The sequence below is a fragment of the Aythya ferina genome (genome assembly GCF_964211825.1).
Source record: "Aythya ferina genome assembly, chromosome: 11".
NCBI classification, from domain to species: Eukaryota; Metazoa; Chordata; class Aves; order Anseriformes; family Anatidae; genus Aythya; species Aythya ferina.
In genome coordinates, this window is record NC_140307.1 from 18,933,744 (window position 1) to 18,957,579 (window position 23,836).

The 23,836-nt window shown below is 34.6% G+C and overlaps 1 protein-coding gene across 1 annotated transcript in view; it reads right to left on the reverse strand.

The window, feature by feature from the left end:
- The window catches only part of UNC13C (unc-13 homolog C), a 172,643-nt gene that overhangs the window by 55,298 nt on the left and 93,509 nt on the right, over positions 1–23,836 (reverse strand). The window contains exons 13-18 of the mRNA XM_084532291.1: positions 21,505–21,655; positions 18,037–18,105; positions 16,584–16,673; positions 15,855–15,983; positions 8,290–8,423; positions 241–326 (exon numbers count right to left, since the gene is read on the reverse strand). Of these exons, the coding sequence (XP_084388417.1) occupies positions 241–326; positions 8,290–8,423; positions 15,855–15,983; positions 16,584–16,673; positions 18,037–18,105; positions 21,505–21,655 (659 nt within the window). The remainder of the gene's footprint in view (positions 1–240; positions 327–8,289; positions 8,424–15,854; positions 15,984–16,583; positions 16,674–18,036; positions 18,106–21,504; positions 21,656–23,836) is intronic.

Sequence of the window (23,836 nt, forward strand, 5' to 3'; positions counted from 1 at the left end):
AATAAGAATTAACATTTTAATTTACAACTCTTTTGTTTCCTTGCTCCACAGATATCTTCATATAGTCACAATACGAGTCTCTTCCTTTACAATGCTTTTTTTTACGAAACTATGCATCATCTTAAACAAGTATATCAGAGAAGTCCTACCACCTGCTGAAATGTGATTCCAGGTGTGATTTGCAATGGAGGTCAGTATGGGTGAACTCTCTAGTGCAATTAATAATTTTTTTATAATTACCTTCAAGAGCATATTTCATGTCCTGGGCAAACAGAGTCCACATGATTTCAGCACTGATTTTCCCCATGTTCAGCTCTTGAGGGAACCTGCAATCAATCACATTACATTAGTTCATCTGCTGCTAGAAATTATGCTTACAGCTGCACAGCACTAAAGCAAATATTTGTACAAAGAAATTATTTTCCACAAAATAATTCCCCTATTATCCACTCACTGTATTTTCTGTTCTGCACCATCCATCCTTCAAATAAAAACTTAAACTGCCTCTAGTCTAATGTTAGAGGCCTAACAAATTAGTTGAATGTTGCACCAATTTCATCACATAACATGCTTTAAACCAAGGAACATTTATCTATCTTGCAGATAAATCCTCAACTTCAGGCAAATCAAGTAGCCTATGAAGAACCTGAAAATATTGGCTAAAATGTTTAGAACACACAGGTTTGCCTTAATTCCTTCAGCATCACACTGGAAAAGAGTAAAGTTGTTTGTGAAGCTATATTAAGCTTATTAGGCTTATACTAAGGGACCTTGGCTTAAACTAAAGACCCTGTTTAGAGAGTTTCACTTTGAAGAAAGGACAAAATAATAAAGAGTATGAAATGTAGAAAAATACATACCTCTAATAAAACTTTTAGTTTTGGTCTTATGCTTTATTTGTCTTTGAAAAAGAGTCCTTTTGAGATATTTTTTGCTGCTACTAAGTATTTGTCCACATTTCATAGATGCTAGATGTTTCTTGCTCCACGTAAACAAAAAGCTTTAATCTGTCAGTTACTATTTTCACTGCTAGCCGCTATCAAAAGCTTACATTTTAGTGAGACATTGTATTTTTACATCATATTTGAAAGGAGAGCTTTTTTTTTTTTATTATTATTTTTTATTTTTAAGTCTGTCCTTACAACATTTGTGGAATTGATAATAATGTGAACAGTTTCCAGGGCACAGAAGCAGTCCAAAGCAGGCAGCATGCCACACAAATATAGAACAGAAAATACTGCACAGAACCACAGAGTGATAAAGAAATTTATAATACTACAGTGGTGCAATGAGAACCATACGAATATACTTGCAATTCACCATAAGTACATAAAATCATCAAAGATCAAATTCATGAGAAAACATACAGAGCTAGGGCTTTTGTCTTGTGTTTATTACACCACTTTCCACTAGCAGAGAATTTGATACAAAGTATTTTCACCTTTTATTTAATAAATAAAATTATTAACCAAATAACTAACCAAATTCAGAAAATATTCTGCAATAATTCATATAAAAATTTAAGAAGTTTTAAACTTCTCATTGCCAAAGAAGAAATGAGAATGATGGACAACTATATGACAATAGCAATATGATCTAAGCGATGTATTATTTTCAGCGGTAAATAGCATTACATGAATGTTGCTCAAATTCAGATCATTATATCAACCTCTACCAGACTACATAAGAATATATAATATTGAAGTGTGTGTATTTTTTAAGTCGGACATACTTGACCATGATCTTATCAACAGAGAAAAAGTGCATATGCAGTTCATTACCTGTCACTTTACAATGAAGCAATTGTTAGCATAAATCACTGGTATGCCTTCTTTTATGCAAATGGCTACTTAATTACAGAATTTGATATTAATTCTTTTAAACATGAAGTTATTTTTATTCAAAAGCTCAAATGTATTAACTGTAACTGTCTTTAATTTCTTTACCTGCAGTCCAGTCTGAGTGCTTTCTGAGCACCAGACTTGAATTTTGACAATGTGTCACTGAGGAAAGATTTAAAAGTTGTTTTAATATTGAGAATGTCTTTTGTCCATAAAGCAAAGCTGGCCATAATGGAAGTCTGGGTCTGATAAACATGCACTTATTTGATTAGGTCTATATATCTGTGTTTATATATTAACTTTTAAAAACACATACACACACAAACTGCAATTATCCTTTTGTTATGTTAAATGAGTTCTATACATTATCCTCAATTCACCCCACTTGACTTCAGTTAGGTACCTAAACATGATGGTAAGAGATACCAACTTCTGTGTCCTCGAGAAAGATATACTTATTGCATAATCATCAACTGGACATGCCAATGAAGTTCCATAACCTTAAATAAGGCCTATATAATTTTAGGTTAATAGTTAAAAATTGTTTCATGTCTATGTCACATTTTAAATGAATATATGTGTTTTAAATCTTGACTTTTATTCTACATTTTAAACAATCTATCCCATTGTTACATACCCCATTTATGAATTCTGTATGTGCCCACTTTAGAAGGGCACATACAAAGCTTGACACTGAAATACTGACCAAGACTGTGTATGTAAGTCCTATATAAAGTGCTAGCCTTTTTTCCTGTGGGCAATTGTGATTGGTATGGCATTGGTATGCACTGCTCCCACCACAATTTATCCTCAGAGATAGCTTTATGCATGAATAATCATATTTACTTCAATTTGGTTACTCATGTAAAAATAATTTACTATTTGCATTACAGTAGCATTTAGAAGCTTCTAAATGATTTAAGAAATTTATATTCAGGAATTTTAAAATATGTAATGAGAAAAATTCGCTGACTTCAGAACTCATATTTGAAAAAGACAAGAAATAGAATGGGGAAAAGTACAAGGTAAAAGTGACTCCCTCAAGATCCTGTGATAGGTGATTGTCAGTCGGCAACAGAACTGAGCCCTCTTCCCCATGAAGATGTGGTTCTAGTTTGCTTTAATATACATACATACGTTTAAGTATATACACATACAATTACACGAATATTGAGAGAAAATGAAAAATAAGAATAGAAAATTTCAGGTAACCTATTAGCATTCATTCGATATCTATCCCTAAGTAAATGATGCCCCAAAAGCTAACCCTTTTCTTGTTCCTAGCTTTCACTTCATCAAAGAGATGTTCTTAGTATCATCAGCCATATTTCACTGTCCTACTAAACTGATAGGTTGAATTACCAGCATTATGAAAAATGCTCATGTCAAGAATTTATGCAACAAACAGTAATGCAAACTGCCGAGGGGGACATGACTGATATTGTATTATGTCTGTTGCTCTCACAGGCATAATTGCTTCTCAGAATGTTAAGTGCATGTAATATTTTCAACATCCTCTTAATGTCCAATTTCTAACATCTACATATCCATGGGTACAGCAGCAGAAAAACACAGGCTTGACATTTGCAGCCACAGTTAAAGCTGCTTGGAGGATCCTAAAAGTAACATTGCAAAAACAAAAACAGCTTCTTATGAATTCCATATTGTATTACATTCCTTCCTGACATAATGTTATAACGCTAAAATGAGTACTTGATAACCCTAGTGTGCAACTTCCAATTTGTTCTGGTACATTCTGACTTGAGTTCCAAATGTCAGAAACAGCAGTAGTGTTTTAATGTTATATATCTTTCAGGCTAAGAGTAATGATAGGATAAGCTATATAAATCTGTTACTAGTTATTCTGTTATTACTAATTAGGTGTTTTTTTCCCCTCCTCCCCCACCCCCGAAAGTGACCTGCATATAGTATACTCAGACACTGATTATGAAAGTCATATGTCAGAGTTTGCAGCAGTCTCTGCTGATTTAGCACATGTGGGGCCACAATAGAAGGCAAATTCCAACACGTCCAAAACCATACATAGAATTGAAAGTAAAAATTAGTCAAAGCATTAAGATATAAAGAAAAAAATGGCACCCCAAGAAGATTCTTTTAAATTAATCATATTTTTAAAATATGTCACATTTATATAATATGTCATATTTAAAATATATATTCACAGTCAAATTCTTTGCAGACCCTGGTGGTTAGATTAATGTGGAAGTTCTCTGTTTCTCTGACCAAATATGCAACAGCTAGAGGTACACTCAGGGCCAATTCTCCCTTTCTTATTAAGGTTTGATATAGGAGGATCTTCACTGAAAGATGAAAGAGCTCAAGTGAGAAACCACCCTTCATTAAGGGACTGAAATTATTATTCAGTTCCAAACAAGTAAGAGAGCTCAATGATTTCTTGGCATGATTTATTGCTGTGCACAAGATGCTAATGGGTGATAAAGCTGCCAGTTTGGATTCAAAAACTAATCCAAATAAAAGCAACAGGTATGCCAAGCACTCAGACAAGCTCAAGAGAAAGGGATCATGTCTCCTCCCACTGTATAAACAGCTGGATTGCATAAGCTACTCAAAAAGATATTTAGAGCTATGTTAGATAGTCTAGGGCTGATTTTTGAAAATTGAAGGCCAAGGTGCCATCTCTAAGTTGGAGTTGGAGACACACACACACACACACACACCCCTAAACAAATTATAAGAGGGACAGTGATAGGACTGGAAGACACTTCCTTGGTGCTGTAATTCCATGCAATGACTCATCTGATCATTCTGAGCAAGAAGTCTAGTACTTCTGCTGTGATAAAGGAACTAAGAATCTACACACAACTCTAAGTAAATAAATACTGACTCATACTATATTTAGTATAAATACTGACTCATACTATATTCTTCTTACTCTAATGAAAATAACATTTCATGTTCCTGGATTTCAGTCTGGGCAAAAAGACTGAAGTTAACTATATCTTACCTAAGTTCTATCTAAACTGTACCCCAGAAATTCAAGTGCTGGAGAAAATACCAAGTCAAACTCTTTGAAGGAAAATCAAATCAATCTCTTTGAAGGAAACTGAGGAAAAGATTTAGGCACCTCATTGTATTTTGCAAAATCTTTCATCCTACTCATAGAGGGAGGAGGTATATTTGAAAGAATTTGAGAATTTGAGAGCCACATTTGTCAAGAAAGAAGTATGCATCCTAGAATTCCTTCATCAAATTGCAGGAAGGACAGTAAACAGCATTTGTATAATGACTAGTTTATACAAACACTGTTTTTCACATCATCTGCTCTAAAAGGGTAATGGTAGCCATGACATGCTCTCAAAAATAGAGGAGCTGTAACTCTGGAAACTGTAGAGCATCACAGTTTAGAGTTAACAAAATCTGGAGCTAACATTCTAGTCCCTTGTCTTCTGAGTATCTGCCTAATAGTCATTATTAAACTCGTTATGATACATTTGATTAATCCCTCATCACCATGGTAATGAAGCACAACTGTACTGGTGCATGCATGCTATGCTTTTGTGCATTGCTAAGCCTGTGATCAAAAAACTACATATACCAGAATATTTGTTTTTCTTTCCTGTATGTGAATGCAGACAAGGTTTTTGTGGTTTTGTTGCTGCTGCCGTGGAGTCAGTCTTCTCTCTGTCCTCTATGTGTAAGCGTTTAGTAAGATATGTGTGTCCATCATTTATGTACTTTAATTTAGTGTTTATGGGCTCTATGAGCATTTAATTTCAAGTCGTCTCTAAACTTCCTTTCCAAAACTTCCACACTTAAAACTATCTGATGGGCATTATACAACTATCATAGTTAACTGTTGTGGTGTTGCAAATATGTGAGAAGATAACAAGGCTTAACACACAAAAGAATCATAAGAAAATTTCCGTATGTTGAAGATAAAGAGTAACAGCAGCATTTTCCTATTAGAGGGAAATGGTAATCAAACATCAAATTCTAGAGCCCCTGTGTAAATAAATAATTTTATATTACTTATATATTATTTATCTTATCACTGGTTATATAAAAAGACTTTTTTTTTTTTTTTTTTTTTCCAAACAGTTCCAAAATTTGGTCTCCAAGCAGATTTTCAGAGAAATTTTGCATGCAAAACTCTACACATTAGGTTTTCTAGCCTTTGTAAAAGCCACACATTTTTATGTTTCTCAGGGAAGCAAGAGGATAACCAGGAGTGTGCTCTATGAGTAATTTTCTCTTGCTACAATAATTTCTGTCTCATGGGCCATAGTTTTCCCAATTTTTCTGTCATTCTTGGAACAAAACTATAAAATCTCAGTTTATCCATAACATTGCTCTCAAAATCACTTTCCTAACTTGCATGACAGTCTCTAATCCTCAACTCATAAACTCAAGCATACAATAAAAAGTGGTGAAACTTCTTAATGAGCAGTATGTTAGGTTTTCATGGCAATAACATAGCCATTCAGTTACTGATATACAATTATCTCCATACGTTTCCAAAAATGCTAAATTACATATAGAAAGTATCCACTTACAAATTTCTTCCCTCTATATGTTTTATACAACTATACATGCTATACAACTAAATTGAATGCCTTTTACTAAAAATGTGCAGAGGCACAGAGTTTAGAACTTGATTTCCAAATGATATTTCAAAGATATTACAAAATATATCTTTATAAGATATAAAATATATTTATAAAATATATCTTACAAAGATATTTCAAAATGATATTACAAAGATATTTCAAGCAGATTATTTTTTATTGTTGATGTTCCTTTTAATTGAAAAGAAATTTTATTTTGCTAGCATTTTCTGCTGTTTTGCAGCATGTGTCCTAATCCTCTCAGAGGAACTCTATTCTTTATCCCATCCCTTACTCCATAATCTTTGCCTTAGAATACATCTAGAACAAATTTTAGGATCAGCTGTCCCCCAAACAATTTCTTCTACTATGTACTATTCAGCGAAGATACTGGGATGAAGTTCGTATATGTATTTGTTCAGATAGATGTTTTATAAGAAGCATAACTTTTATACAGATGGTCTGACACAAAAATTGAGCTTTAGTCAACAGAGGAACTTCACACTAAACTGCATAAATGTAGTAAACAGAAAAAAAGTTTTCTTTCTTCTTCGGAGTAGAAAGATGTTCTTTAATAAGGCCAGTGCAGGAAATAATTGAACAAAGAGATGCTTATTTGCCAGGACTGAAACAATTATTCATTTATTTAAAATAATGACAGGAATCAGAAGGCAAATATTTTCCAGTATCTGGTTATCACCAGGAAGTTTCTTTGGGGACTAAGTCTAAATCCTGTGGATCCATAGACAATGTGCTACCTTTTACTTACAGGCAAGCACATCTCCATGTACAGAGTGCCTTTCCGTATTTATCAAATATTGGCTGAAACAAACAGAATTGTTCTCACTCCCCTTAAGACCATTCTATTAAATTTCTTCTTCCACTGCAGACACCTGTATTACTTTTTTTAGCCATCACACAGGTATAAGCTTCAATTCCATTTTTTGTCTAAATCAGCCAGACTACGCTGAGATTTTGTAGACTCTGCAAAATATCTCCAAGGAGCTAAGATAGCTGAAACTTTTCTCCAGGTCTTCATCATGTCACATTTCAATTAGCGCAACATCTGTTTCTCTGGATCTCTCTCTTATCGGTTTCAGCTTTAGTATGTGAAACATGTTTCTTTGCTCTCTTTCTGTATATTTCATTTTTAAAACCCAGCATGCTATCTCCTTTTCTTGCACCAATCAATAAGCTTGCTCTTCTGTACTACTATAACAATGATAAGTTCTTCAACTTGTCTCAGTTATTGATTGGTCCTTCCTCACATGTTATATCTCAGTTCTGAGAAATCAACTTCCATCTGTGGTAAATCCAAGATACCATTCTCCATTTAAAAAAATTTCAAGTCAGCCTACTTAGACTTTCTCTCCACATACCCATAAATTTGGAGAGTATCCTTTTGTGAAGCTTTTTATTATTTCCACTCCCCCCCCCCCCCCAACACACACACACAAATACATAAGTACATTCCTAATGCTCTATTATAATGCTTAAAAGGAGTCTCAGCATGATTTGTACAATTTGTGTGCCATGGATACTATGATAATATTAATACCATCACACTGTTCCACTGAACTTTGCTTTCTGTCTATTTCATTCTCTTGCATAATACTTTGCTACTTGACATTTTGGGATGGTTCATATACTGCTTGTCTTTAGAGTTCCTGAAACAAAATGTTTCTTTCCATTTACAAGAGCACTAAATCCTTATTCAAATAGTTGATTTTATATTCTGTATTTAAAAAAAAAATCTATACTTAGATTACATTTAAAATACAATTACTGATTATGATGTATATCCTGTCCTTATTTTAATAAATCTGTGATTCTTAATTTTTATGGGGAAGGTAATTACTTACTGGTTCAAGACAGGTGTATATGCAGTTTTATCTTCATCTATGATGGTGACCATCAGAGTAATAAGCTGTGCCCAGAAGTCTAAGTTCTTTGTTGTTGGTCCCTGTTCTTCTTTAGGAACTTCTTGTTTCTTACCCTGTTAAAACAAGATTTTAATATATTTTATATTAGAGAAATTAGACTAACTATTATGTGATTTTCACCTACAGGTTATTACTTAGTTTCAAAGACTGTCTTCAAAACTAAGACTGTTTCAAAGACTGTCTTAAGTCTACCCAGACTACAGTAGTTTGTATAACAGTCTGTATCTGGTTGTGGACATGTCAAAAACCATACATAGTGCTAAGGCACCCAAATCAGCAGAGAAATTTGAATTATAGTGCATGTCCACAATTCAATGAAATACATTTTTAAAATTCTTGTTGTGCTGAAACTGAGTGTTGGTAAAATGGTCTGCTGAGATGGAACTTTAATATCCTACATAATAAATACTGAACAAATCAATTATAAGGAATATTTCTTCTTTTGTTTTACATTAAGCTATGCTGAAGTTATTGGGCTTGCTATGCTCTTCACTCTAAATGAAGAAGCAGATAAATTTCACTTTATTTTGTAATAAGAAAAAATAGCAAAAGCTATTGCCTGAAGTATTTTGCATGGAGATTTTCCAAGGACTGATAGATTGGCTAGAAGAACCAATATATATGTATTTGTTTAAAACAGGCAGAGGAAAACAGTGCAGAGTAGGAGGGGAAAAAAAATCACTGGAGATAGAAATACTGGGAAGAGGTACCTAGGAATATTCAAGAGAGGTATTGGCTCTCCAAGGACTTAAAAGCTGTGAGCAGAATAAGTGAGTTATTTGGTTTCCTTCTTCTCCTTCTCTCTCTCTCTCTCTCTTTTTTTTTTTTTTTTTAATTCAGGGAAATGGGATTTTGTATGCTCTTTGTAAATGAAAAGGACTGCAACCAGTTTCACATCCAAAACAGACAGTCTGAGAAGTCCCATTATATCCTTGTAACCATCACCAGGAAAGACACGAGACACTGATATGTCAGACGGATTACCGACATGACTGTCCAGTCATTAATGAATATTTAGTAAGTAATGCAGTGTTTTATATTCCCCTGGATGGAAAGCCTACCTTTTGTGCCTTTCTGTGTAGTTATATGTATGTATAATATTCACCCATTAAAAAACTATTAAGAAATTAATACTTTCTTACCTTGTTAAAATGTGTATTTACATTGTACATTCCCTTTGCTTCTCATTTGTAGCCTACATATGACCAATTGAAAGGACCCCATTTCTCTTTGGATAGGCCTATATTACTAGTATAGTGAATTAATTGTTATCTTAACCTCAATTAACTTTTATCTAGAATGGCAGAAAGGGAATTTGAGCAACACTTAATTGAAATTGTTTTTGCTGTCACTGTGGAGAATTTTAGAAAAGTATCATTAATCACCCTGTTGCATACATAGCTGATACACAAATGATACAGCATCAGTGTCTAATGTGACTGAAATAAAGGTGAGGCTCAGAAGCAGTTACAATGGATGGTGTAATTAATATCACCAGCAATTTACAATTGCCCATGCAAACAAAAGAGCTTTTCAAAATGGAAATGATTATTGGAGCGTTAATGTGTAGTAGGTTTAAGTAGCAAGGTTTTGGTAGGAGGGGGCCATAGGGGTGGCTTCTGTGAGAAGAATCTAGAAGCTGCCCCAAGTTAGGTATGGGCCCCACTGCTGAGCAGAGCTGAGCCAGTAAGTGATGTTGTTAGCACCTCTGTGAGAGCATATTAAAGACAAGGGAAAAAAAACAATGCTGTACCACACAGCAGCTGGGAGAGTGAGAGGAGTGAGGAACAGCCTTGCAAGCGTCAAGGTCAGTGAAGGAGGGGGAGAGGTGCTCTAGAAGCTAAAGCAGAAGTCCCCTGCGGCCTGTGGTGAGGACTATGGTGAAGCAGGGTGACCCCGTGCTGCCCATGGCATACCACGGTGGAGCAGGGTTCCATTCTGCAGCCCGTGGAGGAGACCACAGTGGAACAGGTGGATCTGCACTGACGGAGGCTGTGGCCTGTGGAGGACCCCTGCCAGAGCAGATTCCAGTCAAGACCTGCAGCCCGTGGAGAGGAGCCCATGCAGGAGCAGGTGACCCGGCAGGAGCTGCTGCCCATGGGGGACCCAGGTTGGAGCAGTTTGCTCCTGAGGGATGGACCCCGTGGTACGGACTCATATCTGGAGCTGTTCTTGAAGAGCTGCTGCCTGTGGGAAGCCCATGCCGGATCAGTTCAGCAAGGACTGTATCCCGTGGGAGAGACCCCACAGCACTGGGGATGAGAGTGACCGAGAAGGAGCTGCGGAGAAGAAGCGCTATAGACTGACCATAACCCCTATTCCCCCGTTTTCCTCAGGGGGAGGAGGTGGAAGTGGGTGGATGGAGGGGAAGGTGCTTTTTTTTTTTGTTGTTGTTGTTGTTGTTGTTGTTTTTGTTTTTGTTTTGTTTCTCGCTTCTCTAGCTCATTAGTAATAGGCAATAAATCTTACTATCTCCCTATGCTGAGTCTGTTTTGCCTGTCACAATAATTACTGCGTGATCTCCCTGTCCTTATCTCAAACCTTGAGCCCTTTTCATCGTATTTTCTCCACGTTCCTCTTTGAGGAGGGGGAGTGAGAGAGCAGTTGTGGTAGAGCTCAGCTGCCAGCTGCCCACCCGAGTAAAACCACCACATAATGTCACTCACATAATGTCACTCACCAGGGCTTTCCCCAGCGTAGATTATATAAGACCTTGTTTCTATAACAAAGACTTTTTCCTACTACTTTTTTTTTTCTTTCTTTTTTTTTTTTTTTTTTTTTCTTCTCAGCAGCTAGTGCACGTTTCAGAAAAACTAAGAAAAAGGCAGTTGTAGAGGATAAAGCCAGTTCACATTTAGTTCAACATCTTATCAAGAGCTATATTTCTACAAAACAACAACAACAAAAAGCAAAAAACTACAATGGCAGTAGCTGAAACAACTCTTCATGATTTTCACATGTGGATGTGAATCACAGGAGGTAAAATTCTATTCTTCAATATAAATAACAAAAAGTACTTAGTTTACAAAATTTGAGAAGCACAAGAAGGTGCCCTCCATAAAAACTCTCTTGTACAGAAATCCTGTAAAGATTAAGATGAAAGCAAAAGTAGAAGGTGGTTAACATGAGTTGCACACTCATTGATATAATATGCAGGAGGCTATCACTTCTGGCCAGATGGAAATACTACTGTTTAAGTAAGAGTAACATCATTCACAATATGACTGAGGCAAGAAATCAACCATAGGCCCCAAGCCTGCAGTGGGCCTAAGCAAGACAGCAGCTGCTAGTCTTTCCCTGGAGTGAGAGCAGGTGCTGGCCTACATATAAACCATTCCTTGTTGCTTTGGGGCTCATTTGTTTCAGCTCTCGCTTCTCACAGCTCAAATCTCAGCTGTACAACTAAAACATGAACCTTCTCTCCTGCAACACCATGTTAGGATGAACTCGGTTTTCCTTCCTCCTGCTGAGCAGAGTAAGCCTCCATTGCGTGGGGAGGCAAGTAAAGATAAGAGAATGGTTAATGAAGAAGGCTAAAGAGTGGAACCTGGGGTAATTGGGTTAAGGGTTTTTGACACAAGGCTAATGAAATATTAATCACAATTTTGGTTTCTACTTCACTGTTCTGTGATACCAGAAATCACTCTGCAATATGGCTGGATTCAATGAAAAACCTTCAGAGCTATATATTCCAAAAAGATACGTATTTAGCTGTTCCATGTACAGATATATTGGTGGTGAACTGTAACAGAAAAATTCAGAAGGTAGTCTCCTGTACAACTCTAGAACTGATGCAGAAGTTAGGTAGTGATTTGAATGATTGTATTCATTGCTTTATTAAAGCTAGTTTAATTAGATTAGTTTGCTCAGAATTACCTCCCACCTGCCATGAAACAGAAACTTTTCCTGTCAGTTATTAAGATATATGTGATTGATGTTTGATTACTGTTAGTGATCAGTTATTTCAAATGGTCTGCTTTTATTCATTTTAATTGTTAATTTTGTATTTTAAATTTTGCTTTCCACACATTTTCACTAAAACTTCTCATACTTGGTACTAATTGTATGTCTATAGTTTGTAAATGCTTGTCTGTTTAAAGTTTCTACATACAAACTCACCTGCTGCAATACTTGTTGAAAGGAAGTAGAAAAGGCATGTAAATACAGTGAAACTGCTGCAGTTAATTCAGTTTTATAGCTGAGTGAATTTTTTTTTTTTTTTTTTTAATTACTATTCCAGGACTTCGCACTGCTCTGTCAATAAGTACAGGACTTGAAAATAAGTGAGTAAGAGAGAAGTAATGTAATGACACCTTATCCATCCTTCAGTTCTAAAAAAAATTGGAGACAGATAACAATTTAAACTTGTTTTACATTCTCTACCAAAAGAAAAATACTATAATATCTCTGCATTTTAAACAATTTACTAAATAGGGAGAAAAAACTATTTTATGAATTCACAAATTAAAAAAAAAAAAGGTGGAAATTTAAAAATACAGATTAGCATTTGTAGGTATTGCAGTGCTGTGCAGAACTAAGATTACTTCATATTCCACTTTTAACAGTTTACTAAAATGACTAGCATTTGCTGATAAACTCTGCAGACTTATCAATACCCAGTCTAGCAACAACTCATATTATACTTAACAAACAAAATGAAATTGCAGCAGAGTAAATGCTAGCAAAAAAAAAAAAATAAATAAATAAAAGAAAAAAAAAAAGGAACTGTTTATAAGGCAAATAGAAGTAATGTTTGTCGTTGGTGCTGCTACTAATTCATAGTGGTCCTTAGCTTGCAATATAAGCTGTTGGAGAATAAACACATGAACGTTCAGTGTGTTTCTTCATTATTTTAGGGGTAAATTCTTATTCTCGTTATTATAACTCGTTATAATATTATTATCGTTATAATAACTCGTTATTCTGTTATCTATGGTCATTTTGGTAAAATGTCATTTGATAGAATTAAAATCCCTCCCTGACATTCATATTTAAAAGTTTAGTGCTCTCAGACTAAACACTCTCAATCAAGGTTATCACAGAAAGAAGGAACAGACATCCTTTAAAAGATAAGGGGCAACAATAACTTTAAAACAATTCTGCATTGTGAAACTGGAAGCCTAATAACATAAAGACAACAAAAAATGCAATCTCAGGGAGAAGAAATTACATATAAGAAGTTTAACGAGCCACAAAAATGCATGCAGGGAAGTGGGAAACTTTACTCAGCCCTTTAACTTCTCAAAGATAATGACAACAAATGCTTCATTATTTGCAGCTATTTCAGATTAGTTCAGAAGTGTAATCTTTGCCCACCCTTTTCAGACTATCTCTATAGAATCTGCTCTCTCTCTTTGTAGCTTCAGGAAAATAGAATAAATATAATTTATCTCTGTAAAAAGAAAAAAAGTAATTCTGCAGACTTCCTTCTGCAATTATTCATCAACCCTATGTCGTGGTTTAACCCGGCCGGCAGCTAAACACCACACAGCCGTTCGCTCACCCTCCCCCCTCCCTCTCTGGGACGGGGGAGAGAAATGGAAAGTGAAGCCCGTGAGCTGAGATAAAGACAGTTTAATAAGACAGGAAAATAATATTAACAAAATAATAATAACAATAATAATAATAATAATACAATGGTGATAATAGGAAATAATAATATGTACAAACAAGTGATGCACAATGCAATTGCTCACTACCCGCTGACCGATGCCCAGCCTAACCCCGAGCAGTCCGGCCCCCTCCCCCCGGCTAGCCACCCCTATATATTGTTTAGCATGATGTCAGATGGTACGGAATACCCCTTTGGCTAGTTTGGGTCACCTGTCCTGGGTCTGTCCCCTCCCAGCTCTTACTGCACCCCCAGCCTGCCTGTTGGCAGGACAGAGCGAAAGGCTGAGATGTCGTTGGCTTGGTATAAGCACTGCTCTGCAACAATTAAAACATCGGGGTGTTATCAGCACTCTTCTCATCCTAAGCCAAAACACAGCATTCCACCAGCTACTAGGAAGAAAATTAATTCTGTTCTAACTGAAACCAGGACACCCTATCATGCTTATATGAAAAAGAAAATAAGGGAAAAAGACAAAGCACTTGTGTACTCAGTTATACTTCATTACAAAGAGATAATGTGTATATCATTTATACATCATGTTATTTTTTCCATATAATATAACTCTTTTTACAGTAGTATCAATGTATCTGCAGCAAGATACATTTCAGGTATTTTAATAGGAATTCAAATAATTCAAGAATTTCCTATTACTCAACAGCAAAAATCAATGTAAACTTATGACAAATAATCATTGAGAAATTTCTTATTCATTGTGATTTGATGCTCCTGCAGCTTCATATAGACTTAAAGGTTACTGAATTTATTAGACAGTTCTTATGCAGGTGAATACGTTCAATTGATTTTCTAGAAGAGTTCTGCCTACAGGTGTTGGTGAGAGTTTCTTATGTTTGAAGTTTGGGAGCTAGAGGTAAGTTTTCTCATCAGGATTCTCTGTCAGGAGTCCCACATTAGAAAACACACTTGCATTTCAGAAAAGTAGAATAGATCGCATTTATTGCCTTTCTTTGAATGTAGGAATTCATATTTTTTATTCAAGTGAAATATGCTGTCAAATTAATTTTGATATTTCATATCATGTAATATTAATGTTCTTATGATACACTACACTGCAAATGGGTGTTTGCCTAAAACATAACTCATCCCTCTCAAGGCAGTAGTTATCAAAATATCATTTTTCCAATGTACCACTCAGAAGACAAGATGGTGAACAAGAGGTAATGGGATAAAACAATGATGCTCCTTTTAGACAGCTGTTCAATTTTGCAGATACAAATTCTTAATTTTAACATTATTTATAGAATAAACACTGTCTAGGTGAGAGAAAAAAAAAGCATTTTCAAGGCTTTTGCACGACATCTGGGACATGACAAATACTATAATTATTTTGCATTTACAGTTCAGCCTGATGGACCTGATGGACTGTTATTTAGAAATGCTATGTAATTATCCTCTGCTTTCTAGAAGCAGCTACTAAATCCTGGATTGAAGTACACATCACAGGTGATAATATGTAAAACTGGAAGGATAGTATATGATTTTCAACAAATGCTAGTACTTCTCTCCTACAGTCACTGAAGTGTAATACTGGAGTTTTAAAAATTGTTTTCCAATTACAAATCTTAAATGAACAGTAATCTATCTAATTTCATCTTTCCTAGTCACAGGACAATTTTACAGCCATGTGCACTGCAAATACTAATTTATGAGTTGACATTTTCATTTTGAAACTCATCTTGTTAACCATTTAAGAATTCATAGCCACCTGTGGATGTTCTTATTGTGATGCTCTTTCTCATATAAATAAAATTAAAATAACCCCAGTGCTTTCATGTGAGGGAACACTGGAATGCTTTCTGTTTACTTACTGTAAACTAACACCAATGACTAAGCAAAAGCATGTTTGCCTTACCTGGTCCACTAACTGGAAGTAAAGATCATAGCAGTTGTCAAAAATGTATTTATAAGTTGAGTCCAGGCAGGCTCTTACACAGTCTTTCACCACAGTACTGGCTCGAGGTGGGCTCTGTAATTCAAGGACCTAATAAAATATTTCATAAATGGTAGAATTTCAGAATCATGTAGAATAGAATAAATACAAGTGTTGCAATGAATATAGATCTGCAATACAAGATGAAAAGTGTTGAAATATAATAATGGTAAAAATATTAAAAAATATATATGTTGGCTTCAGGTGATCTTAGTTTAAAAATGCATTAAAACATACACTTCAGTTAAGCAATTAAATGGTATCTCTAATCTTTATTAGAATGAGATTATTCATATGATGAAATTAGCATACATGCCCAAGGGTGTACATCTTAAGGTTTTCCTCTTTAAGATATCATTAAACCATATAATTATGTGATTTTCATTGCATATCAAAGAAACAACTCTTCATTTTCTAAAGCAATAGCTGCAGCTTTTTACTCCACTTTAGGGTACATAAGTATGAACTTGAAGTTAATGAATCATTTAATTCTTTTTACGTAGTGCCTACCACAATGACATCACAAACTATTGTTACAAGGTGTTTTGTGATTTTATATTCCCATCCAGCTTTATCAATTTACGCCATTTTCATTCTAAAAAATCTTTCAGAACTGAACCACCAAGACGCTTTGCAAATAAAGGACAATACCTTCATTCGAAAAAAAGTAATGCTGGTAAGCAGGTCCACAGTTGATTTCAGATCTTGAAGTCTTTCAGAATTGCTGGCAGGAAAGTTATCCTGTTGAATCAGGAAGAGAGGAATCATGTGAAATGGGAAATAAAGGTATGATCCTTGAAAAACTAGGAAAAAATAATCTGGGAAAAAAAAAAGATGATGTTTCGAAGCATTAGAAAAGTTCATCTGCTGCCTGAATTCTGCTTGTGAGAAAGTCAGTGATAAGTATCCCTTTGATGCAAATAGAAGCACTCCTGATAATGCTACTGGCTTTGTAATATGAATGTTTTAAATTACTATGATATTTTCAGAACATTGATGAAGTAAAGATAGTACAAAAAGTCTTTGGAGGTGTTGCTAATGGAAATCACTTATGGATTTTCCATAGCACATAATTCACTTGTGGGCTTAAACTCTGTAGTAAGGTTACTGAAGGAATCATTCATGAAAATTTTGCTGTGATCTCTAGGTTAACAGGGAGACTGTTGGGAAATGCCATAATTTAAATGGCTTCATACTAATGAAAGTCATCCTCATGCCCTGATAAAATCAGAATAACATTCTTCAGTACTAAAAGAACTTAAAATGAATTTACATGCTCCATGAAGATTTAAGTCTTAAAAAGTGAATATGTGCAGCTTCTACTACCTGTAATGCTTTGAGGTTCTTTTAAACATTCCCTTCCCCTCTTTCCACTTTAGAAAGCAAGCCAGATGAACAGAGAAATCCCTGAGCTATATGCAGCCATTCCTAGAAACTGAAAGGAAAGCCATAGCTGATGGAGCCCTTATAACATGTATCACCTAAATGTTTCATCATCCAGTGAAATGGGGAAAGAGAGGGAGTTCAGAATGGTATGATAATTGGTATGATAATTCAGTGCAATACAGACTGGTATTCTTTCCAGTAAAGGCTGGGTTTGGAACACAACTAAGTGGAAGGAGCTTCTATGTAGCATAAATGAAATTGGAATTCCTATTGTCAAGAAAAATGTGGAGTCGGAACCCAACATTCCTAGGATATCAGCTTGGTGACTGTAGAACCACTCAAAATAAATGCAGCAGTAATTCCAATTTATACTATGTAAGTCTGTGAAGGCAATTCCCAAATGAATTAAGTTAATCATGTTGTGAACTAATTTAAATAAAGTTGTTGAAAGCTACTCTTTCTTGAATGTCTGCTCAGCTCATCCCTTGACTCACTGTTAGCTTTTTGGAAAAAAAAAAATAAAAAAAAGAAGAAAAAAAAAACTTTTTCAAATTGAGAAAATAGTTAGCCAGAAGTCTCCTGTTAGCACTCAGTATATCAGTTTCTATGCCACAAGAGGGATTAATCTCTAAAACTTCTTTAATCGGATAAAGCACACAGGGACCTTTGTGGGAAAACACATTTGAGTTGTCCTCTAGGTAGAATATGGTGCACGTACCCTGTATTTAGATAAGTCAATCCTCAGAGAATTATGCAATTGATCCAGAAGTTTTATGAACTTCTCCCTCTGTAAAATGAAAACAAGAATATTTTGCAATAAGAACTGGCACAACTTTGTAATCAAGGGTAAAATTATAGCTTACACTTCCCCCCGTCCTTTTTTTTTTCTTAAAAAACAAACAAACAAACAAACAAAAACATTTATCTACTAATTCACATTCTTAATTCATTTGAAATATAGATTGTTTTCCATTGTTTCATACAAAAGTCCTGGTCTGAGATATCTTTTACAACTGTATTTTTACTTTCTAACTTATACTGTAATTTACCTGGTATGCATTCAACTCTGTGCAGCTGTGCAATGCATTAGTGAGGTGATGAACACTCTCCTAAACAGTATTTTCCTTTGTTAATGATTGACACATTCTTAAATAACTCAAGCAAAATATCTGGAAATTGAAAAACATTGCCCAAAGTCCCTGACCAAAAATGCAGTAAGAGCATCAATTCAATTTGAAGTCCATAGTTATGTTATCAGCCCATACTAAAACAGATGAGCTTGTAAAAGTTTTTTATTTGCCTTGTAATTGCTTACACTCTTGAAGAAACAACTTTCTCCTCCCTTTAATATGTAAGAACTTATGTTCATTTATAGCAGAATTTGATGTAAAAGTACGATTTAAAATAACAATTCAGAAAACATTTTGCTGTGAGATAGCCAGCTGATTTGTGCCACTTCCAAGTAATACTAATGAGAGCTTTTAATTAGCAGGCTTCATATTAGAACATACACCATAGTCCACTGCACAAAAATCTGCATACATCCTTGCCAGCCTACGTGAAAGTCGCAGTTTATTGGAAGTAGCAAGATCTGATAGCTCTCAGAATGCTATCTGTCAAATAGTATACACACTAATTTGAAACCAGAGTCCTTCATGCACTGTCACTTGTCGCTCAGCGTAACACTAACCTTTAGCATAGTTCCCATAAGGAATTATTTATTTTATTTTATTTTATTTTATTTTATTTTATTTTATTTTTCTTGTCATGCTATAAAACTACTGAAATATTCAGTCAGCCAAATCCTTCCCAGCTGTAGCCTGAGGACTTGAATTTGAGATGCTCTTTTTTGATGAAGTGGAGCTATTCACTAACAAATGCCTTTTGGCCAAGAGAGAAAAATAATCTAATATTTTGCCTATAAGTCAACTGTTTGAAGAAGTATCTCCAAATGTCTATTAATGATGCTTGCTACTGTCTTTCCATCCATCTGTTGAACTATGAATTGGATTGGAACTTGCGTCAAAGGTAAACTGGCATTAACATCAGAGAGAGGATTTAATCTCTCTCCAATCTGAGGATAAAAGAAGGTAGTTCTGATCATTAGCAAAACGGAAGCAAAGAACAGAAAATATATTCAAAACATTCTAAATTTCAAAATCTTGGTAAAACTTGAAAGTCTAATTGGGCTTGAACATGGAAAGAGTTGTCTTGTTTCAACAAAGATGTAGAATCATACCATATTAAACCATCAATGAGTTTATAAAAAAAAGGAGAGTAAGTATATAGCAAAATAAGTACATATTTCACTGTCATGGTAAAACAGTAATTAAACCATAAATATTCTGATTGTGCTATTCATCTATGGAACTTTTTTACTTTCTAGAATGGAGCAGCATTAATACTCTTATTTCAAAGCAAACCTCTAGCATCAGGAGATAAAATTCCATTTCAAGAACATGCTATCTCCAAACTAAAGACACAGACCTGGGTTCATATACATGGGAGTTCTTCCACCAACATTAACATTTAAAATGAATTAACATTTAAAATAAGTATTTTCCTAAAAAAAAAATAAAATTACTGCATGGATTTAAATACAATGATTATTTAATGGAACTTACATACAGACTTCTGATATCCCCCAAATTTAAAAAGATATTATTACATTAGTACTATTAGTGTTATTTTAGGAGTATTTAGGAGTATTAAACTGTTGATTATCTACTGTATTTTACTATAAGCTGTAGCACTGGATCCTAAGAACACTCAAGATACAGCAATAGTAAAAAACAATCTTTGGTATTATTACTACACATTTTTATTTTATTCTATTTTATTTTTAAACACGACTTCTATCTTAAAGATTCTTGTTTTTGCAGACATGTTTTGTTTCAACTGTTCAAAGTATGAAAAAATTACACAGGAATATTGTCCTTAATCCTTGCCAGCCTATGTGAAAGCAGCAGACTGTTGGCAGTAGCAAGATCTGATAGCTCTCAAAATGTGTGACGGTATCCACATCACCCTCAAAAAAGGATATTTCCTATATCAAACACTGTTTGCTGCAAATCAAAATATCTTTTACCACTCAGAGCAAATGTTTTTCTTTAAAAAACTGAAAATTTACACTTGTTCCATGTACAGATTGGATTAATATATTGGGCATAATCTCATAATTGTTTGTGACTTCTGATGGGAAGACAAAAGCAAAATTAGAAATAGATCTTCCTTGGTTTATTAGTTCAAATGCGTAATTTCATAAAGTTGTCTTGAAAATCTTGAAAGTCATGTGCTTCTATTATTCTTAGTGATGGAAAAGAGCATTACAATCTCTGACACTACTTCACACTACTATAATTTGTATTTATTAAATTTTAATTGTTATATATTTAATTTAATGTCAATAAACTATTTTAAAGAAAATTTTATAATGTTTTCATACATGCTGTTAAATGAGAAATGATTAGAGAGCATATACAAATAAGGAAAAGAATTAATGCATTTTTCAACATCAAATTTTGTTTATAAGCTACCTCTGTAAGGTAAGGAAAGAGATTAGACAGTGTATTTTAATTTTGTTGTCATATTTTATCTACATTGTAAAATATATATATCCATAGAAAGAAAATCAACAACAACAAAGTACTACCACATCTTGAGATTCTGGTAGTCTGTCTAAAATTTCTGACATCTAGGCCCCGGGCTTGGACAGTGCACCATATTTTAGCCAAAAAAAAAAAAAAAAAAGTCAATTTTTATAGACAAGTTATCTACAAATATTTATGACTAGATTTGTTAGGTTAGTATGAGTTTTCTAATGCCCCAAGAAAGCAATTGTAACCTGTAATTAGTCTAGTGCAGTTAGTCTGCAAGACCAATTGCAATAAAGATAAAAAACTGGTTGTTAAAGGTTTTAGTTCTATATGTGTGTGCTGTTTTTTTCTACCCTATATTCCTTGCATATATCCTTGTAAGGGTTTTAAAAGGAAATGAATAGTATCTTCTTTAGTTTTTATAGTAGTTGAATGTAGACTGGGTAAAATCTTCAAAAGGTAACTGCAACATGGATTCTTTAAAATGACCAACTTCTTTTTTAATTATTACTTTGAATTTAGAAGTTAACACTGTATCATATATCAGAAAATAAGGATCAGTATTCCATTGAAAAATAAAATCTACTTACCCCAAAGTTAGTAGCTGCAAACCTATCTGAAGCAGATACATTAGTTGTTGCTGTAGTATGAGCATAGAAAGCATTTATATTGGCCAACAATGTACTCATAACTGCTGGAACACCAGGGCACATATATTTAGAAGACAGACAAGAAAAGTGCCTGTAATTCAAACAAACTGACAGTTATTTAAGGTGGCAAGGATTATGCACTTTCTGTCACCACAATTTCTTTTCAGCTGCAATGGTGTGATTTTCAAGCTATTTCATGGACAATTGTATAGACAAAAATGAAAAAAATCCAGATGTTTGATATAATTACCACCTGTTAAATGCTGATATTTTCAAATTGAACACATCAGAGTCACATTTGCTTCTCACTCTGTTAATACAGGGAGAAAAATATAATTTAACTATCTTGATTGCTATTAAGCAAAACATTAATTATTAAACACAAACTTAAAACCAAACATGAACTTTCAATCTTAAAAGGCCACAAGTGATCTATACTCAATTAGAGAAGAATTTAATTGATAATAATACAAAGACTCAAAACATCATTTTACTGTGGCTTATGTTTTAGGCAACTTTGTTATGAAAGGTGAACATCAACTTTCAGGTTCACCATGATTTGACTTCTACCTAACTGAAATTGCTGCACTTTGGCTCAGGACAGTAAACATAAAGTAATCAGTCTATCAATGCTGAACCAGCTTCATGTTGGAAAATGTAATTTTTAAAGATAGAGAAATCCATCATTGAGCAGGTTTGGGGCTTTAGGAGAGAAAAGGCTTTATCCCCCAATTTCTGCTGAGTCTGAGGAGATTTGTTCTCCCACAAGCCTGTAGTTGCTCTCCACTTCCCTACATCTGGAATGTTTTGATGCCAGAGAAAAACTACAGCACAGCCAGTCCTGTGGCATGGAGCTTGAGCTAACAAGGGAGTATACTGCACAATATACTGCAAGCACATCACATAGAAATATGGACACACATGTGTCCATACAACAATTTATGGATCATGGACATGCAACATGTATCTTGCTGCATGTCCATACAGCAAGATACACTACTGGAACATGTAAACGAAGCTCAGAGTGATGAACTGTTAACTACTGATGGCTGAAGCTGTCAGTAGAAGGATGAAAGATTTGATGAACCTTATACTTCCATTATGAGCAGTTCAGTTAGAGCTGTTTAAGGTAGTTGTGAGATCTGGCACTCAGCAGTTTCCTACTCCAGTATGTAGAGCTATATAGGTCACAGTACAAATATGAGAGTTCATGCCCATATGATGTTAAATTCTACGGTAACAGAAGGAAGAGTGAAAAGGAAGAAACTGCCACATCGGAGTACATGAGTGCAACTGGTTCCCAAGCTCAACACATCCCAACATTTAGCCATACCAATGTTCAGAGTTGATAACCGGATATTTTTTTGACGCAGCTCTAGCTTTTATTAAACAGAATTTTGTAAGAATTTGGGATGAGTGCTGATCACAAACATAATAACAATGTGACGTGATTCTGTATTAAGTTTTGAATAGTTCTGACTCCCTGACTTGCTAGTAACCTTTTTTTCACTTTTTGTAAAGAAACCAAAGACCATTACTGCTCATAGCACCTTGGACAAACAAGTACAAGAAACCACTAACCCTGACTTCCACCCAGGTCTGAGCTCTGTTTTTTATAATTTTTTTTTTCATGGGAAACTAGAATTCATTAGGCAACATTTTAAACACTGTTGAGCAGTGAGAAAATAATGGCAGGCCTAAATTAGGTCATCCAAGAAAAAAAAAATAAATCTGTTGTAAGTATACAGTATTTGAACTGGAAGGAGGTCTTATATAACTCATTTACTCTAAATGTTAAAAAAAAAAAAAAGGTCAGAAATACCAGTTTTAAGTTTACCTGTTTACTTGTTCAAAATAAGAAGTATGCATGTTATGTACAAAGAATTTATATATATATACACATATAAAAGCATAAGAGATAGAAGATGTATGAAAGACCTAACACAGGAAGAAAATGAATAACATTATTGCGAATCATAAAATTTCAAGATCTGCAGTTAGGCAGGATTGTGAAGAAGATAAGGGGATAAGGGATAAATGAATACAGATGAGAAAGACGCTGAGGGGGATTAGCCAAGGAAGAAGTGGTGAAAATGAGGATGCAGACAAACAGGACAGGGTGAAGAAACTCTAATCACTCTGCAGCTCTGTGCATGTCTTAAGGTCCTGTCTTGGCAGTACACTCCTCCTAACAGGAGTATCTGGCTCCTCTCTACAATTTTTCCTTAAGAGCATAAGCAAAGCAGTGTGTTGGGCCAGTACCATATGGGTC